Source organism: Pipistrellus kuhlii, unplaced genomic scaffold, assembly GCF_014108245.1.
Source record: "Pipistrellus kuhlii isolate mPipKuh1 unplaced genomic scaffold, mPipKuh1.p scaffold_m20_p_1, whole genome shotgun sequence".
NCBI classification, from domain to species: Eukaryota; Metazoa; Chordata; class Mammalia; order Chiroptera; family Vespertilionidae; genus Pipistrellus; species Pipistrellus kuhlii.
The window spans coordinates 60,807,160-60,826,948 of record NW_023425404.1 but is presented as its reverse complement, the minus strand read 5'-3'; the positions used below and the strand labels follow the sequence as shown (position 1 = coordinate 60,826,948).

General features: G+C 42.2%; 1 protein-coding gene across 2 annotated transcripts in view; it reads right to left on the bottom strand.

The window, feature by feature from the left end:
- The window catches only part of LOC118724380 (ribonuclease 4-like), a 58,535-nt gene that overhangs the window by 14,669 nt on the left and 24,077 nt on the right, over positions 1-19,789 (bottom strand). For both annotated transcript variants that reach the window (XM_036447592.2, XM_045583992.1), the window contains one exon: positions 10,292-10,302. Coding sequence is in view for 1 of the 2 variants with exons in the window: in XM_045583992.1 (XP_045439948.1) it covers positions 10,292-10,302 (11 nt within the window). In the remaining variant the exon portion in view is untranslated. The remainder of the gene's footprint in view (positions 1-10,291; positions 10,303-19,789) is intronic.

Below are 19,789 nucleotides of genomic sequence, written 5' to 3'. Positions count from 1 at the left end.
TGGGAATGACTAGATCAAATATTTACCCACTGGAGTGGAGTAAAGAGTTGTTCCTTGAGGCAATGTTTGATGTGGTAAGCGAGGCCCTTTGTTCCAAAGCTGCCCTTTTTCTGATGTCTGTGGTTCTTACTTTTGCCCATGATAGGACCAAGGTTTCATTGTTCAAATACATGATCTGGATCCAGAAGATGTTGTTTCTGGTCTATGGGCCAACTCCAAGAACGGCCTTGGAAGAACCCCACAGAGTAAATGTGGTCTCCCAGCAGAATGCTGTTCCCCTGCACTGTCTATTTACCCACATAATTTGGTTTCATGAAAGGATGCCATGCCAATAAGTAGGTTTTTCATAGATTTCACAGAACCAGGAAAGCACTTGTAGAGAAGGTTATGTGACAGCTGTTAGTACCCACTTACTTGACGTCAGCCTCCTAGCTACTAACCTTCAGAACTATCCGTGCTTTATTTCCTGGGCTTCTCCTTACTTCATCCTCAGCTGTCCACAAGAGACTAACCAGGAGCCCCCAGTATTCTGTTCCTTGTGGCAGAGCTGCAAAATTGATTATCTCCAATGACAAGCATCACTCCTGAGATGGTTACTTGATCTCATTGTCTCTCCATTGGATAGAACCCTTTGAAAGAAGAATAATTGTCTTATCATCTCTATAGTCTTAGTTTCTAAATCAGTGGCTGACAACTAAGCCCCAACGTCTTTTTATTATCCCTCATGGCCTAAAAATGCATTCTCTGGTCTCACTTTGGGGACCCCAACCTTGCAAACTTCTGGTTTCTCTCAGGGCTCACCAGCACAACTGGGTTTGGTAAGTTGTTACCAAACAAGGCAGGTAGAATAGGAAGGCTTCCAAGAGTCCCAGGAAAGCACTGCTTCTAGCTTACTGATAAATCCTGAAAATCCAGGGATTGCCTTCACTTTGGAGGCATTGGCGCCTGTTCCAAAGCACCCTCTCCTGGAGAGATTAACCCTTTAAACAGCTGCCAGGGGGGTACACGTGCTTGGGCATGTGCTCTAGAGCCTGTCTTAGGAACAGTTTTGGCAACCGGAAGAGCCTGAGGACTTAAGGAGGAAGAAAGGTGGATGAGGCAGGTTAATAAAAAACTAGGTAAGTTTCCTGGAAAGTATAATAAGGATAATAGAGACAAAATATTTAAACAAAGAGTCAAGCAATCAACAGCCAGCTCATAAAACATTGACTCTGAGTAACGGGAAGGTAATGGAGGGATAAGAACAAGTATGTAATAACTTAATCAATAAAGAAATAAAAAATAACATTTGTTAAATAAATGGATCAATAAAGGAAAAACAAAAAAACATTTGACTCTATCTTCCCTAACCAAGGACACTTAGGAGCAGATGTCCCTGGGTAGGGAAGGACACCTAACCAACCAGAGAGTGAGTAGGTAAAATCACCCTAGTCGGAGAGATAGGTAACAGAGACCCAGGGGTGCCATTAGTGCCAAACCCAAAATGAATTATGTCAGGGGAATAAATAACAAAAAATGCAACTAGAGCCAGGCAAATCCAAGATATAGACAAAGATGACAAGAGAATTATCCCAAACTCCACTATATTCTCATTTGATACATAAGCATGTTAAAATATGTGCCTAAAAAGCAAATGAATATTCTAGTGGATACATCCCCTAAAATTCCCTTCTACAGAAAATAGATTAATCCTCAAGACATGCTCTCCCCTGAGCACACCAATGCCACCCTTTTCTCAGGCGTGTAATTTTACTCTGTCTCCTAAATTCCCATGGTCCTCCTTTTGTCTAACTTTTCAGTGAGCCAAAAGCAATCCACACTTGACTCACTTTTGACTCTCACACTTTTACTTCTCAGTGATCTAGCAGCTAAGTCTAGGCTCACATCTGTTGCTGTGAGTTCCTTTTCTGAGTTTAGGCAGCCCAGTCTAGGGTCACTTCTGTTACTGTGACCTTGCCTCTTCTACCCAAAGCTCTTCCTTTGTGTCACGGTCCCAACCTTTAATAAACATACTCTTAAAATCAGCTGGGCTTGTGACTTGAATTCTTTCCTGCAGAAGTCAAAACCCATACATCCCAGACCTACTGGCCCAGTCCTGACCATTTCTGGTGACGTGGGCAGAATGTAGAACCAAAAAAGGACAAATGTCATCTGCTTTTCAGTTGTATTGTGACAGAGTCTTGCCTGAGCTTCACTTTCCCCCATCGTCTCTCTGCTTGCCTGCATCCCCAACCAAATCCTGGGCTAAAAGGAGAAAAGCTGGGGGTAGTGAGCAGAGGACCAAGCACACTGCCATAAACGCTTTCCCTCAGTACTTGGTGCCTCGGGGTTACTGAAGCCTCTGGAGAGGGAGGACAGGTATGTCTCTGACCAGAACATTTGTTCTGCCAAACACCAAAGCCCAGTGTCTTTTAGGATCAAAAAGGTAACAGGATATGGGATCCTCAGAGTGGGGCCTCTACTGGCACCTGGCAGAGTGCCCAAATCCTCACTGTCATTTTTGAGCAGAAAAGCCCTTTGGGAGTGGGACAGAATTTAAATTAATCACATATCACTTATTCAAGAAACACCGAGAAGTGAGTTCTAAAAAGTTATCAGCCAGTCACTCATTAAGGGAGATGCTGCCAGGCCCATTCCAACACGCTGAGGGCCTCAGCAGTCCCAGGAGACTGAGGCAGCAGCCACCTCCCTCAGCCTCTGGGGACAAGAAAACTTGATCAACACAACCCTTCTCTGATGACTCGCCTAACAACAGAGACAAGGCACTCTACTCCAATGTCACCTTCACACACAAACTGTCCCATGGCCTGAAACACCAGCCCAGCCCAGCTCACACAGACAGATCAGCCTCTGGGTTTAGTTTGGCAGTGATGGCGGGAGCAGTCTCCAGCCTCTGAACACAGCCATATCCCTTCTCTGCCTCCAGGATGTCACTGAGCAACCTTGGGGAAATCCACAACCTACCTACATGGTTGACAGTGCAGAGTAGGTGAAAGATGAGTGGTTGCTTTCGTTCTAATTGTTTTATTTTCAGCTTGGCACAATGAGGTTATGAGGAAACAGAAAATGAGAATTTTTTTTAGAAGAAAGTTTTACAATTTTATTAAACTGCATCTAAGTGCTTATCCATTTGTGTTTCAAAATGTAACAAGAAATAAAAATTTAGTCTATGATTAATAAACACTATATCTTTGCCAGCGATTGTAATAGATGGGAAACAACTGCCAATAGAAAAATACACAAATATATTTAAAAATGTTCTGTCAGCTTGAATTTTAAAGTTAGTAGCTGTGCAGTTTAAGCAGCTCTATGAATACCCAAGGCTGCTTCTGGGAGGTTGGCCACCTGCTGTTCAGATAATTATGTAATTTGGGTTTCTAGTGATTGCATTAATGACTTGGTTATAAGGTTCTCAATAACACAAATGGAGGGTCTTGGCTAATTGAAAATTTCCCTTGTCCTGACAATGGTGACCAGACTGTTTTTATTGTTCTTTGGAAACAAAGATGTCATGTCACGCCCACGTGCTGTGTGTGGGTGTGCTGTCTGTCTCCCAATAAGAAGGCTGAGGATCCCAATGGTGCAGTAAGAAAGCTGAAAGAGGAGGCTCTTGGCAGAGTCTGCAAAAATTTCAATGCACTGGCTGTGGGTGGGTTAAGGGTGAGGAGACAGAGGTGAAGAAACAGAAAATGAAAGCATCAAATGTCCTTTCCACTGGCAAGAACTGAACAAGTTCTGCGCCATAAATCTGATGATCAACCTGGTAGCAAGCAAAGAATCCCTGGTCCCGCGGAGTTCTACCTGCTAAGCTGCAGGCATTGGCGCTGCCATCTATGTCCAGCTGCGGAAAGTGAACACGGGGTGGGAATGTTGCACAGCTAACTCGACAAAACTACCCTTTTGCCTCCTTCCCTTTCCTCAGCTCCCAGTCTGGTCCCACAAATGCCTCCCGAATTTCCTCTGCTAAGAAGGGACTCTCCTGGCCAAAGCGCCCTGGTAAAGTTAGGACTCGAAGCAGGAGGAGGAACAGAAATTGAACCCATCTTGGTCTGGGGACAAAGTTGCAGAAAAGGGCAGGGCTTAGAAAGAGAAGTTTTGGTTTTTCACATGCTTCTTCCTCCTTTGTAAGAAAACGGGGAGCTGGTAGAAAACGGGAAGATGCTGTTCTGACTCCTGCTTTGGATCTGCACAGGATCCGCATGAGTGCGTGTACACTAAGGGGTTTAGGGTGCTGTGTGTAGGAGAAATCCGGGGAGCCAGGTCTTGGGTAGTAAGTACCAAGCCCAGTTTCTCTGAGAAAACCCCAAGTGTCCCGGCTCCGCCTCCGGAGGTGGCACCACAGCAGCCCCCGCCCCAGGCACAGTGGGAGAGTCCCTGCCCAGCCCTGGAGCTTTCCTGCAGATCTGCATTGGAGACACAAGGCCAGGGAAGACGCTGCCAGCTGGGACTGCAGGACGGGGACACCCGCCCTGCCTGCAGAATCCTGAAGGGTCAGGGGCTGCTGCTCCCAGGAGCAAAGAGGCCCCCAGAACCCAGGAAGCCAGGCAATTTCGTCTCCAATGCAAGTCATCAGCCTGCTTCCGCTTAGTGTTCAGTGCACCTCTCCTTTGCAGAACAGTTTGGCACAGGAGAACTTTGGCAGGGAACAGAACAGAACTTTTCTCAGAAACTCCTGAAGAAGGAAAAGCAAGGTTTTTTTGTTTTGTTTTTAAATGTATTTTATTGGTTTTTTTACAAAGAGGAAGAGAGAGGGATAGAGACTTAGAAACATTGATGAGAGAGAAACATCGATCAGCTGCCAAGGTACATGCAACCAAGGTACATACAACCAAGGTACATGCCCTTGACCGGAATCGAACCCGGGACCCTTGAGTCCGCAAGCCGACGCTCTATCCACTGAACCAAACCAGTTTCGGCAGAAAAGCAAGTTTTAAAAGCTGGGCTAGTCTGGGATTTGAACCCAGAACCTCTCGCACCCAAAGCAGGAATTATATCGAATTATATTCCCTACACACTAAAGTATCCAGTTAAGCGTGACCCACACTTAGGTTCCCTTTGGACCATCTATAGGTAATTATTCACTTCCCAGTAAACTTCCTGAATGCAAATGTTTATCTCAGAGACTGTTTGTCAGGGTACCTGACTTATGACCCAAGAATATAAATACAGCCCTAGCAGGTTTGCCTCAGTGGATAGTGCATCATCCTGGAGCCTGAAGGGTCCCAGGTTTGATTCTGGACAAGGACACATGATTGGGTTGCAGGCTTGATCTCTAATAACGAGCATGCAGGAGACAGCCAATCAATGATTCTCTCATCACTGATCTTTCTATCTCTCTCCCTTTCCCTTTCTCTCTGAAATCAATGTAAATGTGTGGGTTGGTTTTTTTTTTAAAAAAAGAATATAAATGCAAATGTGATGTTTTGTTGGTTTAATTCTCACATGAGGATATGTTTTATTAAGAGAGAGAGAGGGAGGGAGAGAGAGAGAGAGAAACATCTATTGGCTGACTCCTGTAGGTGTCCCACCCTTGTTCTGGGCTGCAAACATACAGCTCCTCCGCTGCCTTGAGCAGGATGCCCTAGGACAGAGAGAGGTAGAGTAGATCACTGAACAATGGGTTGGTTGGAGTTTAGAGGGAGTTAGATGTTCAAGCTCCAGCCATGTGTGCCCACGCGTTGCACCTGTGCCCCGCGTTTCTTGGAAACAGCTGACATAACTTTTTTTTTTTTAAAATATATTTTATTGATTTTGTACAGAGAGGAAGAAAGAGAGATAGAGAGCCAGAAACATCGATGAGAGAGAGTCATCGATCAGCTGCCTCCTGCACACCCCTTACTGGGGATATGCCCGCAACCAAGGTGCATGCCCTTGACAGGAATCGAACCCGGGACCCTTCAGTCCCCAAGCCGACACTCTATCCATTGAGCCAAACCAGTCCCGGCTGACATAACTTTTGTAACCTTTGGGTTTTCATTGTAACTGTCCTAACTCATTCTTGTGGTTTCAGAGTATAAATTTGCTGTAACACCTGTAATCTGCACTGCAGTTAGGCCTTTACCGTGGTAGAGGGCTGGAACTGCAGTCACTGGCCAGTTTAATAAAGGCTCATAAATTTTGATCTCTGTCTCTGGTGGTTGTCTCCTGTGGGTCACCCCACAACACCCTCACTCTAGGTAGGTGCCCTGATTGGAAATCCAACCCATGCCCTTTCTTTCTGTGGGACGACACTCTAACCAACAGCTACCCGGGCAGGGCTAGATGTTTGTTTGTTTTTTCAGTATGTTTTTATTTATTTTAGAGAGAGTGGAGGGAAAGTGACAGAGAGATAAAATCATCCTTTGGCTGCCTCCTGCACACCCCCTACTGAGGATCCAGCCTGCAGCACAGGCATGTGCCCTGAATAGAATCAAACCATGACCTCTTGGTTCATGGGTCCACGTTACACCTCTGAGCCACACCGTCAGGTCTAGTTGGGTTTTTACTTTAGAATACATACATATAAAAAGTTGTAAATGCTATGAATATCCAAAATATTGAATTTGTTTGATGGATTATGCTACATTCCTAAAAAGAAATGCGGGGGCCTGATGTGGTGGGGGCAAGACATGGCGGGGATCTCCCTTTTCTGCGTCCCGCCCAGAAAGAGAGATGTGTGAACCAGTTCTAAGTGGAGGCGACCGGGGACTGAGATATATTAAAAATAAAGAGAGAAGACACAGAGATAGATTTTAAGCCGGGAGCTGGGTGGGCCGCCATCCTTTCTGCTGGAGAGGCAGGAAGAAAATGACCACAGCCCCTCCCAGTGCATTTATTTTATATCCCCAATACCAGGAAGTTATCACTAACTTATTTGCATTCTTAAGTAGGCCCTAGCATGCCTGGTCCTGCCCCTGCCAACACCTGGGCTGATGAAGGCCAAGCTGACAACATGTCCACCATCTTGGGGAAACATGTTCCCGGGGTGTGGCTCTGCCTATGCCATGAGTTTACCTGATGATAATTAAGAAAAATTGCCCATGTGCCTTCCCAGGCGGCACTCTACAAAGAAATACTACAGAGTCATTCAGAGTAACATAGATATTTTTTGACTTGGAATAAATAAGATGCATATTTTTAATAAGCTTTTTTTGTTATATATACTAGGGGCCTAGTGCACAAAATACGTGCAGTGGCAGTGAGGACAGAGGGTGTTGGGTACCGTTTAGCCCAGCCTGCACCCTCTCACCATCTGGCAAGCTTCTACATTGAATGTTCACCCCCCTGGTGGTTAGTGCACATCATAGCCACTGGTCTTTCTATCTTAATGGTAACATAGGCTTTTATTATATAGATAACATACAACCAAAAATGAACAAAATTAAGAATAAAACTCAATAAATTAATTCAGAGTGAACATATCTTTTTGTTCACTACGATGTAGGTTAAGAAACTAAATTTTAGCAGAAGCCCAGATGCATTTTAAGAGTAAAAGCAGAATCCGAAGCTGTATACATATAGTATACAATTTTCTATATTTTATAAAAACATATACATATAATAGTATAGATAGAAGTGTAAAGAATTATGCACTAAAACATCAATGTTTTTATAGCTGATGAAAATTTAAGTAAAATATTTCTATTTGGAACAGCTGCGAACCCCACAACACGGGTCCCCAATTGGCAAAACACGTGAATTCAGAGGAGCTCTACACCCCACCAGGAAAGGTCAGATTTCCCCTGGGATAAGGTGAGGTCTGTGGTCCCAGCGGGATGGAGAAACATGCACACTGCGGGAGCTGGAGGACAGGGGGAAGTCTGAAGCTAGAAAAATCCGTGGCTGGCATGATCCCTGAATGTGGAAGGGGATTCTCAGAGCTGCTAACAGAAGGGATCTCTAAGAAGCAACACATTTTGATCTGACTCAAAAGGACAACCTAAAAATGTAAAAAATGTGCCAGCTGCTAAGACCCAAAGGGAAAGGGGGGACTGCTCAGACTTGCGCACAGCCCCATTGTTCACACAGTTGGGCTTTCTCCTCTTCAAATCCTTGCTTCTGATTATTAAGCCCAATACATAGGATCACCCAGTTGGGGACACCCTGGGAGACTGCAGGGGAAAGTTGTTTTTCTGGAACTTGGGGATCAGAGTGGGGAGTGACCATCAGAGAGCCAGCTCTGGGGCAGCCCACTCCCACAAACTGGTATTGAGTGCCACACGAAAAGCAGGATCTAAGTACAAGCTAGAGAGGACCTATATACTCAGAGGTCAATCCAGAAACACTGTCACAAAGGGGCTCAATCACAAATTGACTTTTGTGTAATTACAAATAAAGGAATACAAGAAATTAAGACACTGCCTGCTTAAAAATTAGAACTGGCTTACAACACTGAGGAGAGCTGAATGCAGAGAACTGCAACATTGTCCTGACTGGAAAACAGGTGTGTCAAACAGAACAATAGAGGAAGTGAATGGCCTTCATTACTGCACATTTTATTTATCTATTCTTTTTTTTTCCAACTTTTATTTAAGAAACTAATTTTTTTCTTTTTTCCTCATTGATTTTACCTTTTTAAATATTACATTTTTATTTTTCAATCAGTATTACTACTACTACTATTTTACCTTTTATTTTAAAAAAAGTATTTTATTTTCTCTTTATTTTACTTTGGGATTAGTGTTCTACATTCTATTTTCATCTTTCCTTTAGCATCATTTTACTCTATCTCAACTCTACCTTTATGCCATCACTCTCTTCCTAACTTTTTCCCGTTTTGGTGTCCTGTTTCTCTTAGCTTTTCCTGCTTTAGATTTTTCCTATACTTTCTTTTTACCCCCTGTTAAAATTTGACCCTGCTTAAATATCTAATTTCCAATCCCCTGCTCCAATTCCAAACACACCTCTCTCTTCTCTGTCTTAACTATCCAAAAATTGTTTTTTCTCTCTCTTTTTGTTGTTTTTTGCTTGAATGTTGATTATATCGATTTTTATGCTTTTTTGTGAGATTGTTTTGCTTATTCTGTTTTTTGTTTGCTTTGTGTTATTGTTTCTTGTTTTTCTGCTTCTGTTTTTTTCTTGCCTTGATTGATATTAGTTGTTGTTTGTAGTTTATATTAATCTCCAGGCACTTGTTGGTGGCATTTGCTAGAATTGGTGGCTGTTCTATTGGAGTTTTCCCCCATAGTTTGTTTCCCTTTTCTTTCTTAGTCTCTTTCTTTTATATCTTACTTTTTTTTCATTTGCCCAATTTCATTTTGGCACTCCTTTTAAATTTATTTATTTATTTATTCCCTCTCCTTCTTTCTCTTCTATCTCCTAATTTACCTCTCTCTGTTGGTCATCTTTATTTGGGATTATTAATATCGTGAATACATTTCTGTTAAGTGCCTTGTGTGTTATATCTGGTTGTATTGTATTTTGTTCCTTTAAGTCAATGCAGGATAGAAAAAACTACATAACCAGACATCCAGAGAAAAAAGACTATGGGGAGACAATGTAGCAACATTAGCATCACAGGAGTGCATGGTACTAAATTAAGATAACTGAGATAGAAGCACCTTAAAATACTTGAAATGCTATATCATACATATAATGATGAAATTCCAGAGGATAGGCTCTCAGAGGGTTAAACTGACCAGTATTATAAAAGGAAGCAGAAGAGTTTTGGAAATTTTATTATAGAAAAGCCCAGTCCCATTATAGGTTTATGCCTTGATTTCTCTCTGATACATTTAAACGAATGGATTATATAGAGAAAATGAAGTAGATGTAAGCAGAGAAAACAGCCTGAGATAGCTCAAATGCATTACTTATTGCTATTCAAGGAGTAAGTTAAAGGTCAACCATGGGGCCATAACCCCTGCAGGATAGTATCTATCCTGTCAAAGTGCACAGGCACAGGGGGTTACCTTCACAGGCAATGACCACACGCCTAGTGCTGGCCCTGGCCCCATATCTGCAGTTGGGGGCTGGGGAACTTCCTGTATCTCTACAATCTGTAATACTCAGTACATCCTCATGGTAGTTCATCTTGCTATTCTTGTACCAGATATTGGTGGTGGTGCAGATGCTATTGATGTTTCAGATGTCTTCGTGGATGAAGGTGTTGAATTTCTTGCAATGAATGAAACTGAGTCATCCTCCGTCTTTGCATAATCAAGTTACAGTATTTAATGTGGCCACCTATCACTGTAGGATCCACATGTTGCTGCAGGACTTGTTGGTACATGGACAGTCCATGTACCAACCCCAGCAGGGTCACCAACAAGAGCAGAAGCAATGAAAGGGTCTTCTGGAGAGCCATCACTACCTTGGAGGTGCCTGGAGAGAAACCAAGGGGAAGGAGAAAGGAAGGTAACAAATGGGCACCAGAGAGAGGTGGTGAGAATGGCAAGTTGATATTTCCTCAACTCTATAATCCACTCTTTCCTCCCCACCTCTCTGCTCACAACTTTTCTCATCACTGCTTCTCAGAAAGTAAAAATTTTGCAAACATGATCTTCTCTGAAAGCAAGAGCTTTTCTCTCTTATAGAGAGGCACTGCTATAGCCAGTAAAATGACTCAGGGCAGAGACTGATGGGTTGAATGTGTAGCTGTATATGTCCTATATGGTCAGGCAGATGGGCTCAGTAAAGAAGATCTTAAGTTGATCTTTGTCAGGTGAGATATTGGCCTAGAACATGACTACCCACTATAATCTGTTTGTAGTTAAATATTTAAATTTCAAACCATCTTTTGTGGTTATTTTAGGTCTCTGAGTTTGCAAGACTGCCACTCAGGCCTTCCCTGAACTTGTCAGGTTAGCATGTGGCTCTTTTCCTTCACAGTCATATATATATATATATATGGATTGGGTCTAAACCGGCAGTGAACATCCCCTGAGGGGTTCCAGATTGGAGAGGGTGCAGGCCAGGCTGAGGTACAACTTCCCTCCCCCACCCCCACCCCCATGCACAAATTTTGTGTACTGAGCCTTTAGTGATTTAGAAAGATAACTGGCTACAGAGAAGATCTAAACCATTCATGCAAGAGCAAACCCAACTAATTTAACAAGTCATCAACAAATATTTACCAACAGAAGTCAAATGTAGACATTAATGAGTGCATCTTCAGGCTGTAGCTTCAACAGAAAATGAAATGACCCCCAAACTATCCCAAAACATACTTTTTGGTCAGAGCTTGCCCCAAAGCCTCTCTCCACTCTATGACATTGATTTCCAATAAGAATTTCTTTTGATAGTGTGATCCCAAAGGCCTGGTTTTGCCACATTAAGTATATGATCTTGGGGAAATTACTTAACCTCTCTCAGCATTATTATTCTTAAGCAAATGAGCATAATAATACCTTTCACTTAGGGATCTTAGGAAGAATAAATGTTAAGAATAAATGGAAAAACCAATGTCAAGTACTTATCATAATGCTAGATATAGTGTAGGTGCTCAATGTAAGAAACATGACTCTGGTTCAAACTTTATAGAAAAGAAACATCATGTGGCCAGGCAGTTACTGAGTTTCCCCAGAGCAAACAGGATGTGGGCAGTGGGAAAAAGGTATGAGAGCTGTGCACGTGGCTGATGGTCTCAGGAAAAAAAAAAAAAAAAAAGAAAGAAAGAAAGAAAGAAAATATCTCAGCCAATATTTTAAATAGCCCAATGGGAAACAGCAAGACCTAGGCAATGTATAAAGAAACAGGTGACCTCATAGGATGAAGCCAATTATGAACCGAAAGAGGGAATAAATAAATAGTCTATGTTCCCTTCCCCACTTGTGTGCCATACAATGACACCCGCTGTCAATAGTGTTATTAAAAGTCTCATTTTTGCCATGTTGCTGTTTCCCAGACCATCATTTGAAATTTAGACAGATGAGCCATTTCTCAAAATTTGGGGGCACGTCTGGATTTCCGTGCCCAGACTAGGGAGGGACACTGGTTGAAGGGTAGGCACGTCTCATCCAATTTTGGGTGGCCCTTTGCCTGGGCCCTGTCTCTTTGCAGGTTCCATAGGTTAGTCCAAGACTGTTTTTCTTTGGAAGGTGATGAAAATGATACAAAGAGGGTACATGCCCAGTAACCAGGCAAGTCTCATGCAGGCCAAGGTGGAAATACCATGTTGGTGGTTGGGTATCCTCAGAGGTCGGATATATGTGACTGTGAAAGGTCTGACATATAAAGCAAGTGTGGAGTTCTGATCTGCGGTTCTGTTCTCCCATAAGGGAAATGGTCAGAGGGACAAAACGGCTCTCGGGGATTGTGAGACATCTCCAATATGGGGGACTGAGCAGAAACAGAGTCACAGGGACTTTCTGAGGATGGGAAACAAAAATTCTAGACCTACACAGAATTCTTCCCCAAATAGTCTATTTGGGACAATACTGAAGTTCAGGGGAGGGACAGTCCCCAAACCAGAAACAGGAGATATTGTTCTGCTTAGGTGGTTTGTTAAAGCAGGGCACTCTGTGGTGCAGGTTTTGGTGCATTGTGCACATCTGTATAAGAGCGTTTCTGTTGATGTTTGTGTTTCTTTGTTGTTTGGTTTAATTTCTTTAAAGATGGGGCATGTCCTGCTTTGGGGAAGCCCAGTTATGTGTATTGAGGCTGAACTTGGGACAGAGATTGTCAGAATGTACTCTTCCTGCTCTCCCTCTCAGGGCATCATTCACCAGAAACTCTTAGCTAGTGAGATTTCTGTCTGTGTGTCTAATGTAATTTTGGCTTTCTCTCTTTTGGGGGCCTTAATTTGCTATTCCCTGGTTTATGAATATAGGGACAGAATTACATGGGGAAGTAGGGATTATGGGCATGGGAAGTAAGCAATGCAGTCTGGGTTGGGACTCCATTGTTTGGGCAACAGGGTTAATGTTTCCATGATAATGGGAAGTTCTTGAATAAGAATGTACCACATTCCAAGGAGGGAGGGGACCTTTGACTCCTAGCCAGGTGCTATGTCCTGGGTAGGCAATCATGCCTAACAGATTAATATTTCCATAACTAGTCCCCAATGCTCTTTTTTTGTCCATAGCGCTGGGAGGAACAGCTGTGTAGAAAAACCCTCCAGGAAGGTGCAGAAATAGCAGTGAAGGCAGTCAGGGGAGGGGGAACTCCTATTTTTGTAAAGGAAAATAACATAAAATAGTACTTTTACATTAAAGCCACTGAAGGCCAGTGAGTTATCCCTGTTACAAAATCTGACAAGAAAATGGCTTGGATAAAAACAATTAGCTTTAAAATCACAACATGACAAAAACATAAATAGATTTAACTTAATAAGAGACTTGCTTATTCTGAAGTTTGTCCCATAAGGCTTTTCATTCTTGTCTTCACAGACAGCCTTGATGTTGTTACTGGTGCCATGAATAAAGGCGTTGGTGTATTTGCAGGGTGAAGTCAAGCCTCATCTCCTCATCATGGTATTACAGTATCTGTTATCATGACCACGTGGATTGGCATCATAGTGCTGGTCCAGGAAGTGTCTGTACCTCTCATCCTGAGCCAGGGCCGGTGGGGTCAGACAGGGCCCCAGCATGAAGACCAACAACAGGGCACCCAGGCCCATCATCATCTCTTCCAACAAGGCTCCTGCCCAGGGCAAAAGGTACGGTAGGGCAAATTAGGCTAAAAGGGCAAATGAGGCTAAAAGTACAGAGACCTGCTGGACTAGTGACAGGGCATCATGAGTACAGTATCCTCAGTCACCTAAATTATATCTTTTCTTTTCTCTTCCTCATTAATCTCGCATTTCTTGTCAATCCATTCATTTGCAAATATATATAAGTTTTCTGAACACAACTTCCTGCCCAAACCATTCTTTCATAACCCTTATAACTCTGAGTAGTAATTCTATCAGTCATAGCATTAAAATATCCATTCACACTCTAATCCATTTATTAATTAACTGAATAACAAACATTACACAAGGTCTTCTGGGTACAAGGCATCCATGGGGTAGGAATAGGAGCTCCAGTTCACTGAGATAAAACAGTAAGGATAGGAGGCCTATGAAGAAGATGGATTTTTAAAAAAATATATGTTTAATTTATTTTAGAGAGAAAGGAAGGGTGAGGGGATAGACTGAGAGAGAGAGAAAGAGAGAAAGAGAGAGGGAGAGAAACATTGATGTGAGACTGAAACATCTATTGGTTGCCTCCTGTATGCACCAAAACCAAATAAATCCACAACCTGGGTATATGCCCTGACCAGATATCAAACTGTCAACCTTTTGGAGCATGGGATGACGCTCAATCAACTGAGTCACACTGGCCAGGGCAAAGAGGGTCTTCTGAACCCAGAGAAGGGTCAATGAGAGGTTTGTTAAAGACAAGATTCTATGTATTCAACTCAGTAAATCAGCTGGCTATAAGGAGAGCAATTGAGAGCAGTTTTGCCCTGATGTGAAGGGAGATATACCTAATTTCCTAAGAATTAGTTGGTTTGTGGCTAAAGGTGGAATTATTATATACTAGTTAGAAAAAAAAAAAAAGAAAAGAAAAGAAAAAACAGAGAAGAGCATGGAAGAATTGATGCAATGATTGGAAGTGGGTCTGGGTCAACTTTTACAGAAGACTGGAGGAAGAAGAATCCAAGCTTATTCTTAGGAACAAGGTGGATTTTTCTCAGAGAATATTTTCTAGTTTCCCCATAAATGTACATACACTGTTACACAATAGACAAATGATGTTATTATGTGATCAGATAAAAGGACAACAAAGAAAACCTCTTTAGAACTTTTATCAAGCCGAAGTGCTTACAGTTTGCTGTAGTGATTTTGTAACATCTTCCACAAAAGAAGAATAAGAAAGAGAAGAGGATTGCTGCCATCATCTCTCAAGAGTTTTCTGTCTAAACTGTGGGACTCACACTTCCCTATGGCAGTGTGTCACACACATTCAAACATACCTAGCAAGTAAACAGAATGCTTCTTTCTAGAGTATGATTTTATGTGAATGATAGCTATTAAAAATGGGATTGAACAAGTTAGATTATAATAAAATGGAAAACAAATTTCTTATTAACTTTAAAAACTTTATGTGTTAAGAAATGTGAAGATTTGAGAATTGAGAAATATTTGGTGTTTCCAGATTTGGTAGTTTCTGACAATATTTTTAGTTCTTTGGAGAAAAATTTAAGAAACATTCAGAGCCTTTAAAAACCATCATATATTCCCCCACGTTGTTATCAAATAAATGTCAGTGTTCCCGCATCCAATAATAAAAGTGACTTTTCACTGTAAGTTTGAAACTGATTTTTATAATTTTGTTTTTCAAATTGTTTGTGAACCAGCAGCTCATTTACTTTATGATTGGCTATGATTTCTTAGCAACCATCACTCACAATAAGAAATTCTTACAATGGAAGAAAAATTTGATGTTAAAGTTAGTCTCAAGTGTGATTTGATTCATATAAATCCTAAATTAAAAGAAAACAAATGGTACATTTTCATAGACATTAAATTAATTAGTAATCTTTATTTTGAACTTTTCTTATATGTACATCAATAAACATTTTTTAAAATATATTTTATTGATTTTTTACAGAGAGGAAGGGAGAGAGATAGAGAGCTAGAAACGTCGATGAGAGAGAAACATCGACCAGCTGCCTCTTGCACACCCCCTACTGGGGATGTGCCCGCAACCCAGGTACATGCCCTTGACCGGAATCACACCTGGGACCCTTCAGTCTACAAACCAATGCTCTACCACTGAGCCAAACCGGCTTCGGCTCAATAAACATTTTTATGTCAAATATTTTTACACACTTAAAGATGCCACAGGTTCTAGCATTATGCCTGTAGTATTACTAAACAGCCTTGGAGAATGACTGTAAATCTAGAAAGACCAGGAAATCCAGGGCTCTGATGGTTTCCTGGGAAGGCATGTAAGAGAGGGAGCAAAGTGAATACTCTTTCTCATCATCATTTGGCATTGATAAATATTGTCCGTTTCATAATAACGATACACAAATTTGGCACACTGTTGAAGAACACCAAATTATACACTAAGAAAAATTTTGGTAATTCACATTACTGAAATAAATTGCAGCTGAAAAATTTTTCCATTAGGAACACTACTTATAATTTATAATAAAATCAAGTGAAAGCGTGTTCTTGGAACTTGAGCAAAAAAGTGGTACATGACTAAAGACGGAAGAGCCAGCCCTAAAAGAATAACAAGTATTCCTACATGGCCACTGCTTCAACACAGCTGCTGGCCTGCCATGCTCCCCATTTGCCAAGCTCTTTACATTTACTCTGTGCTTTTTAGTCTTCTGGGTGTGTTTTCTTTTTCTAGTTTTGTGGAAGACCTCATCAAAGGCTTATTGATTTGGATCATTTAAGTTTCTTGCTCTTTAATAGACAGACATTGCTTTCTAAGTCGAAGGCAATTATAGAATCTCAGGTTATCCAGATAAAACAGGACCTTAGGGTCACCAAGTCAACACCTTTCTGCCTGGGCCAGAATCCCAGAGTTCAAAATCAGGAGGTAGAGCCAGAGCTGTAGTAGCCAAAAGAGCCATTAGGTGGCAGTAGTGGATAGAAAGGTTGACAATGTCCTCCATGCTGCAATGTAGACCAGGGGACCTGGTAGGAGGTGCAGTGCTGTACAGGCTGTGGGGATATTGTTGTTCACAGAAGGGGGTCTGAGCTGCTGGGCCTGTCTGGAGTTTCTGTCTAAACACTCTATGCTTAAATCATAAGACCAAGGACACCCCATTAGATACAAGTTTCAAAGCAAAAGTCACATAACTCAGGGTCTGCCCACAAGGATATTGCAAAATAAAGATATACCTATTGCCAATTTCCAGGGGTGCTATTTCCAACCTTTTATCCAATCACCTGTCTTCATGTCAGTATTTCCTACTGGTGCACACTCTACAGGAGGGCACAGCCCATATTACTCGCCTGAAATCACACTGCCTGCCTCACAGTAGACTTTCAATATTTTTTATTTTATTTTTTTACTGATTGAGTTCATTTTTATCTCCAGGCATAAGTTTGTTTATCTATAAAATGAGTGTTACTACTAATTCTAAAGTCTGAAATTCCATGGTTCTCATTAAGCATAAGACAAAGGATGCCAGGCCAATAAGTGTGTTTTTCATAGATTTCACAGAACCAGGAAAGCACTTGTAGAGAAGGTTATGTGACAGCTGTTAGTACCACTTACTTAACCTCAGCCTCCCAGCTACTAACCTTCAGAACTATCCTTGCCATATTTTCTGGGCTTCTCCTTACTTCATCCTCAGCTGTCCACAAGAGACTAACCAGGAGCCCCCAGTATTCTATTCCTTGTAGCACAGCTGAAAAACTAATTAGCTCCACTGATAAGCATCACACCTGAGATGGTTACTTGATCTCATTGTTTCTCCATTGGATAGAACCCTTTGAAAGAAGAATAAGTGTCTTATCATCTCTATAGTCTTAGTTTCTAAATCAGTGCCTGACACCTAGGCCCCAAAGTCTTTTTATTATCCCTCCTGGTCTAAAAATGCATTCTCTGATCTCACTTTGGGGACCCCAACCATGCAGATTGTCCTGGCTTCTCTCAGGGCTCACCAGCACAACTGGGTTTGGTAAGTCATTACCAAACAAGGCAGGTAGAGTAGGAAGGCTTCCAAGGGTCCCAGGAAAGCTCTGCTTCCAGCTTACTGATAAATCCTAAAAACCCAGGGATATGCCTTCACTTTGGAGGCATTGGTGCCTGTTCCAAAGCACCCTCTCCTGGAGAGATTAACCCTTTAAACAGCTGCCAGTGGGGTACACGTGCTTGGGCATGTGCTCTAGAGCCTGTCTTAGGAGCAGTTTTGGTCCCTGGAAGGGCCTGAGGACTTAAGGAGGAAGAGAAGTGGATGAGGCAGGTTAATAAAAAACTAGGGAAGTTTCCTGGTATGTAGAATAAGCAAAACAGAGGCAAATATTTAAACAAAGGGCCAAGCAATCAACAGCCAGCTAATAAATATTAGACTCTATGTTCCCTAACGAAGGGCAGTTAGGAGCAGGTGGTTTATACCTCAAATCCCCAAACAGAGAGTGAGTAGCTAAAATCACCCTAGTCAGGGAGATAAGTAACAGAGACCCAGTGGTGCTATTAGTGCCAAACAAATGAGGTCAGGGAAAATAAACAAACTAACTAACAAAAACAAACAACAACAATTAGAGCCAGACAAATCCAATATAGAGTTAAAAATGACCAGAGAATGATCCCAACCCCCACTATATGCTCATTTGATAGAGAAGCATGTTAAAATACATGCCTAAGAAGCTGGTGAATATTCTGATGGAGATCTCCCCTAAAATTCCCTTCTACAGAAAACAGATAAGTCCTCAAGACACGCTCTCCCCTGAGCACACCAATGCCTCCCTTGTCCCAGGTGTGTAATTTTACTTGCTTTCTCCTAAGCTCCCAGCGTCCTTCTCTTCTCTAATTTTTCAGTGAGATAAAGGCAGTCCCCACTTGGCTCACTTTTCTCTCACACTTTTCCTTCTCAGTGATCTATCAGCAAAGTCTAGGCTCACATCTGTTGCGGTGACTTCCTTTTATGAGTTTAGGCAGCCCAGTCTAGGGTCACTTCTGTTACTGTGACCTTGCCTCTTCTACCCAGAGCTCTTCCTTTGTGTCACTGTCCCAACCTTTAAAAAACATACTCTCAAAACAAGCTGGGCTTGTGACTTGATTTTTTTTTTTTTTTTTCCTGCAGAAATAAAAAACCCACACATACCAGACCTGCTGGTCCAGTCTTGTCACTTTCTAGTCATGGGCAGCATAGAAAACCCAAAAAGAGCAAAAGTTATCTGCTTTTCTGTTGTGTCAGTCTTGCTTGAGCTTCATTTCCCTACTTGCCTGCATCCCCAGCCAAATCCTGAGCTAAAAGGAGAAAAGCTGGGGGTAGTGAGCAGAGGACCAAGCACACTGCCATAAACAGCTTTCCCTCAGTACTTGGTGCTTCAGGGTTAGTGAAGCCTCTGGAGAGGGAGGTACCAGCATGTCTCTGACCAGAACATTTGTTCTGCCAAACACCAAAGCCCAGTGTCTTTTAGGAGCAAAGAGATGTAACAGGATATGGGATCCTCAGAGTGGGGCCTCTACTGGCACCTGGCAGAGTGTCCAAATCCTCACTGTCCATTTTGAGCAAACAAGCCCTTTGGGAGTGGGACAGAATTTAAATTAATCACATATCACTTATTCAAGAAACACCGATAAGTGAGTTCTAAAAAGTTATCAGCCAGTCACTCGGTAGGGAAGATGCTGCCAGGCCCATTCCAACACCCTGAGGGCCTCAGCAGTCCCAGGAGACTGAGGCAGCAGCCACCTCCCTCAGCCTTTGGGGACAAGATGACTTGATCAACACAACCCTTCTCTGATGAATCGCCTAACAACAGAGACAAGGGACTCCACTCCAATGTCACCTTCACACACAAACTGTCCCATGGCCTGAAACACCAGCCCAGCCCAGCTCACACAGACAGATCAGCCTCTGGGTTTAGTTTGGCAGTGATGGCGGGAGCAGCCTCCAACCTCTGAACACAGCCAAGTCCCTTCTCTGCCTGGAGGATGTCACTGAGCAACCTTGGGGAAATCCACAACCTGCCTACACAGCTGACAGTGCAGAGTAGGTGAAAGGTGAATGGTTGCTTTCATTCTAATGGTTTTATTTTCAGCTTGGCACATGAGGTTATGAGGAAACAGAAAATGAGGTTTTTTGAAAAGGAAATTTTACAATTTCATTAAAGTGCATTTAAGTCTTATCCAATTGTGTTTTAAAATATAACAGGATTATAGTCTCTGATTAATAAACAGTATATCTAGTGATT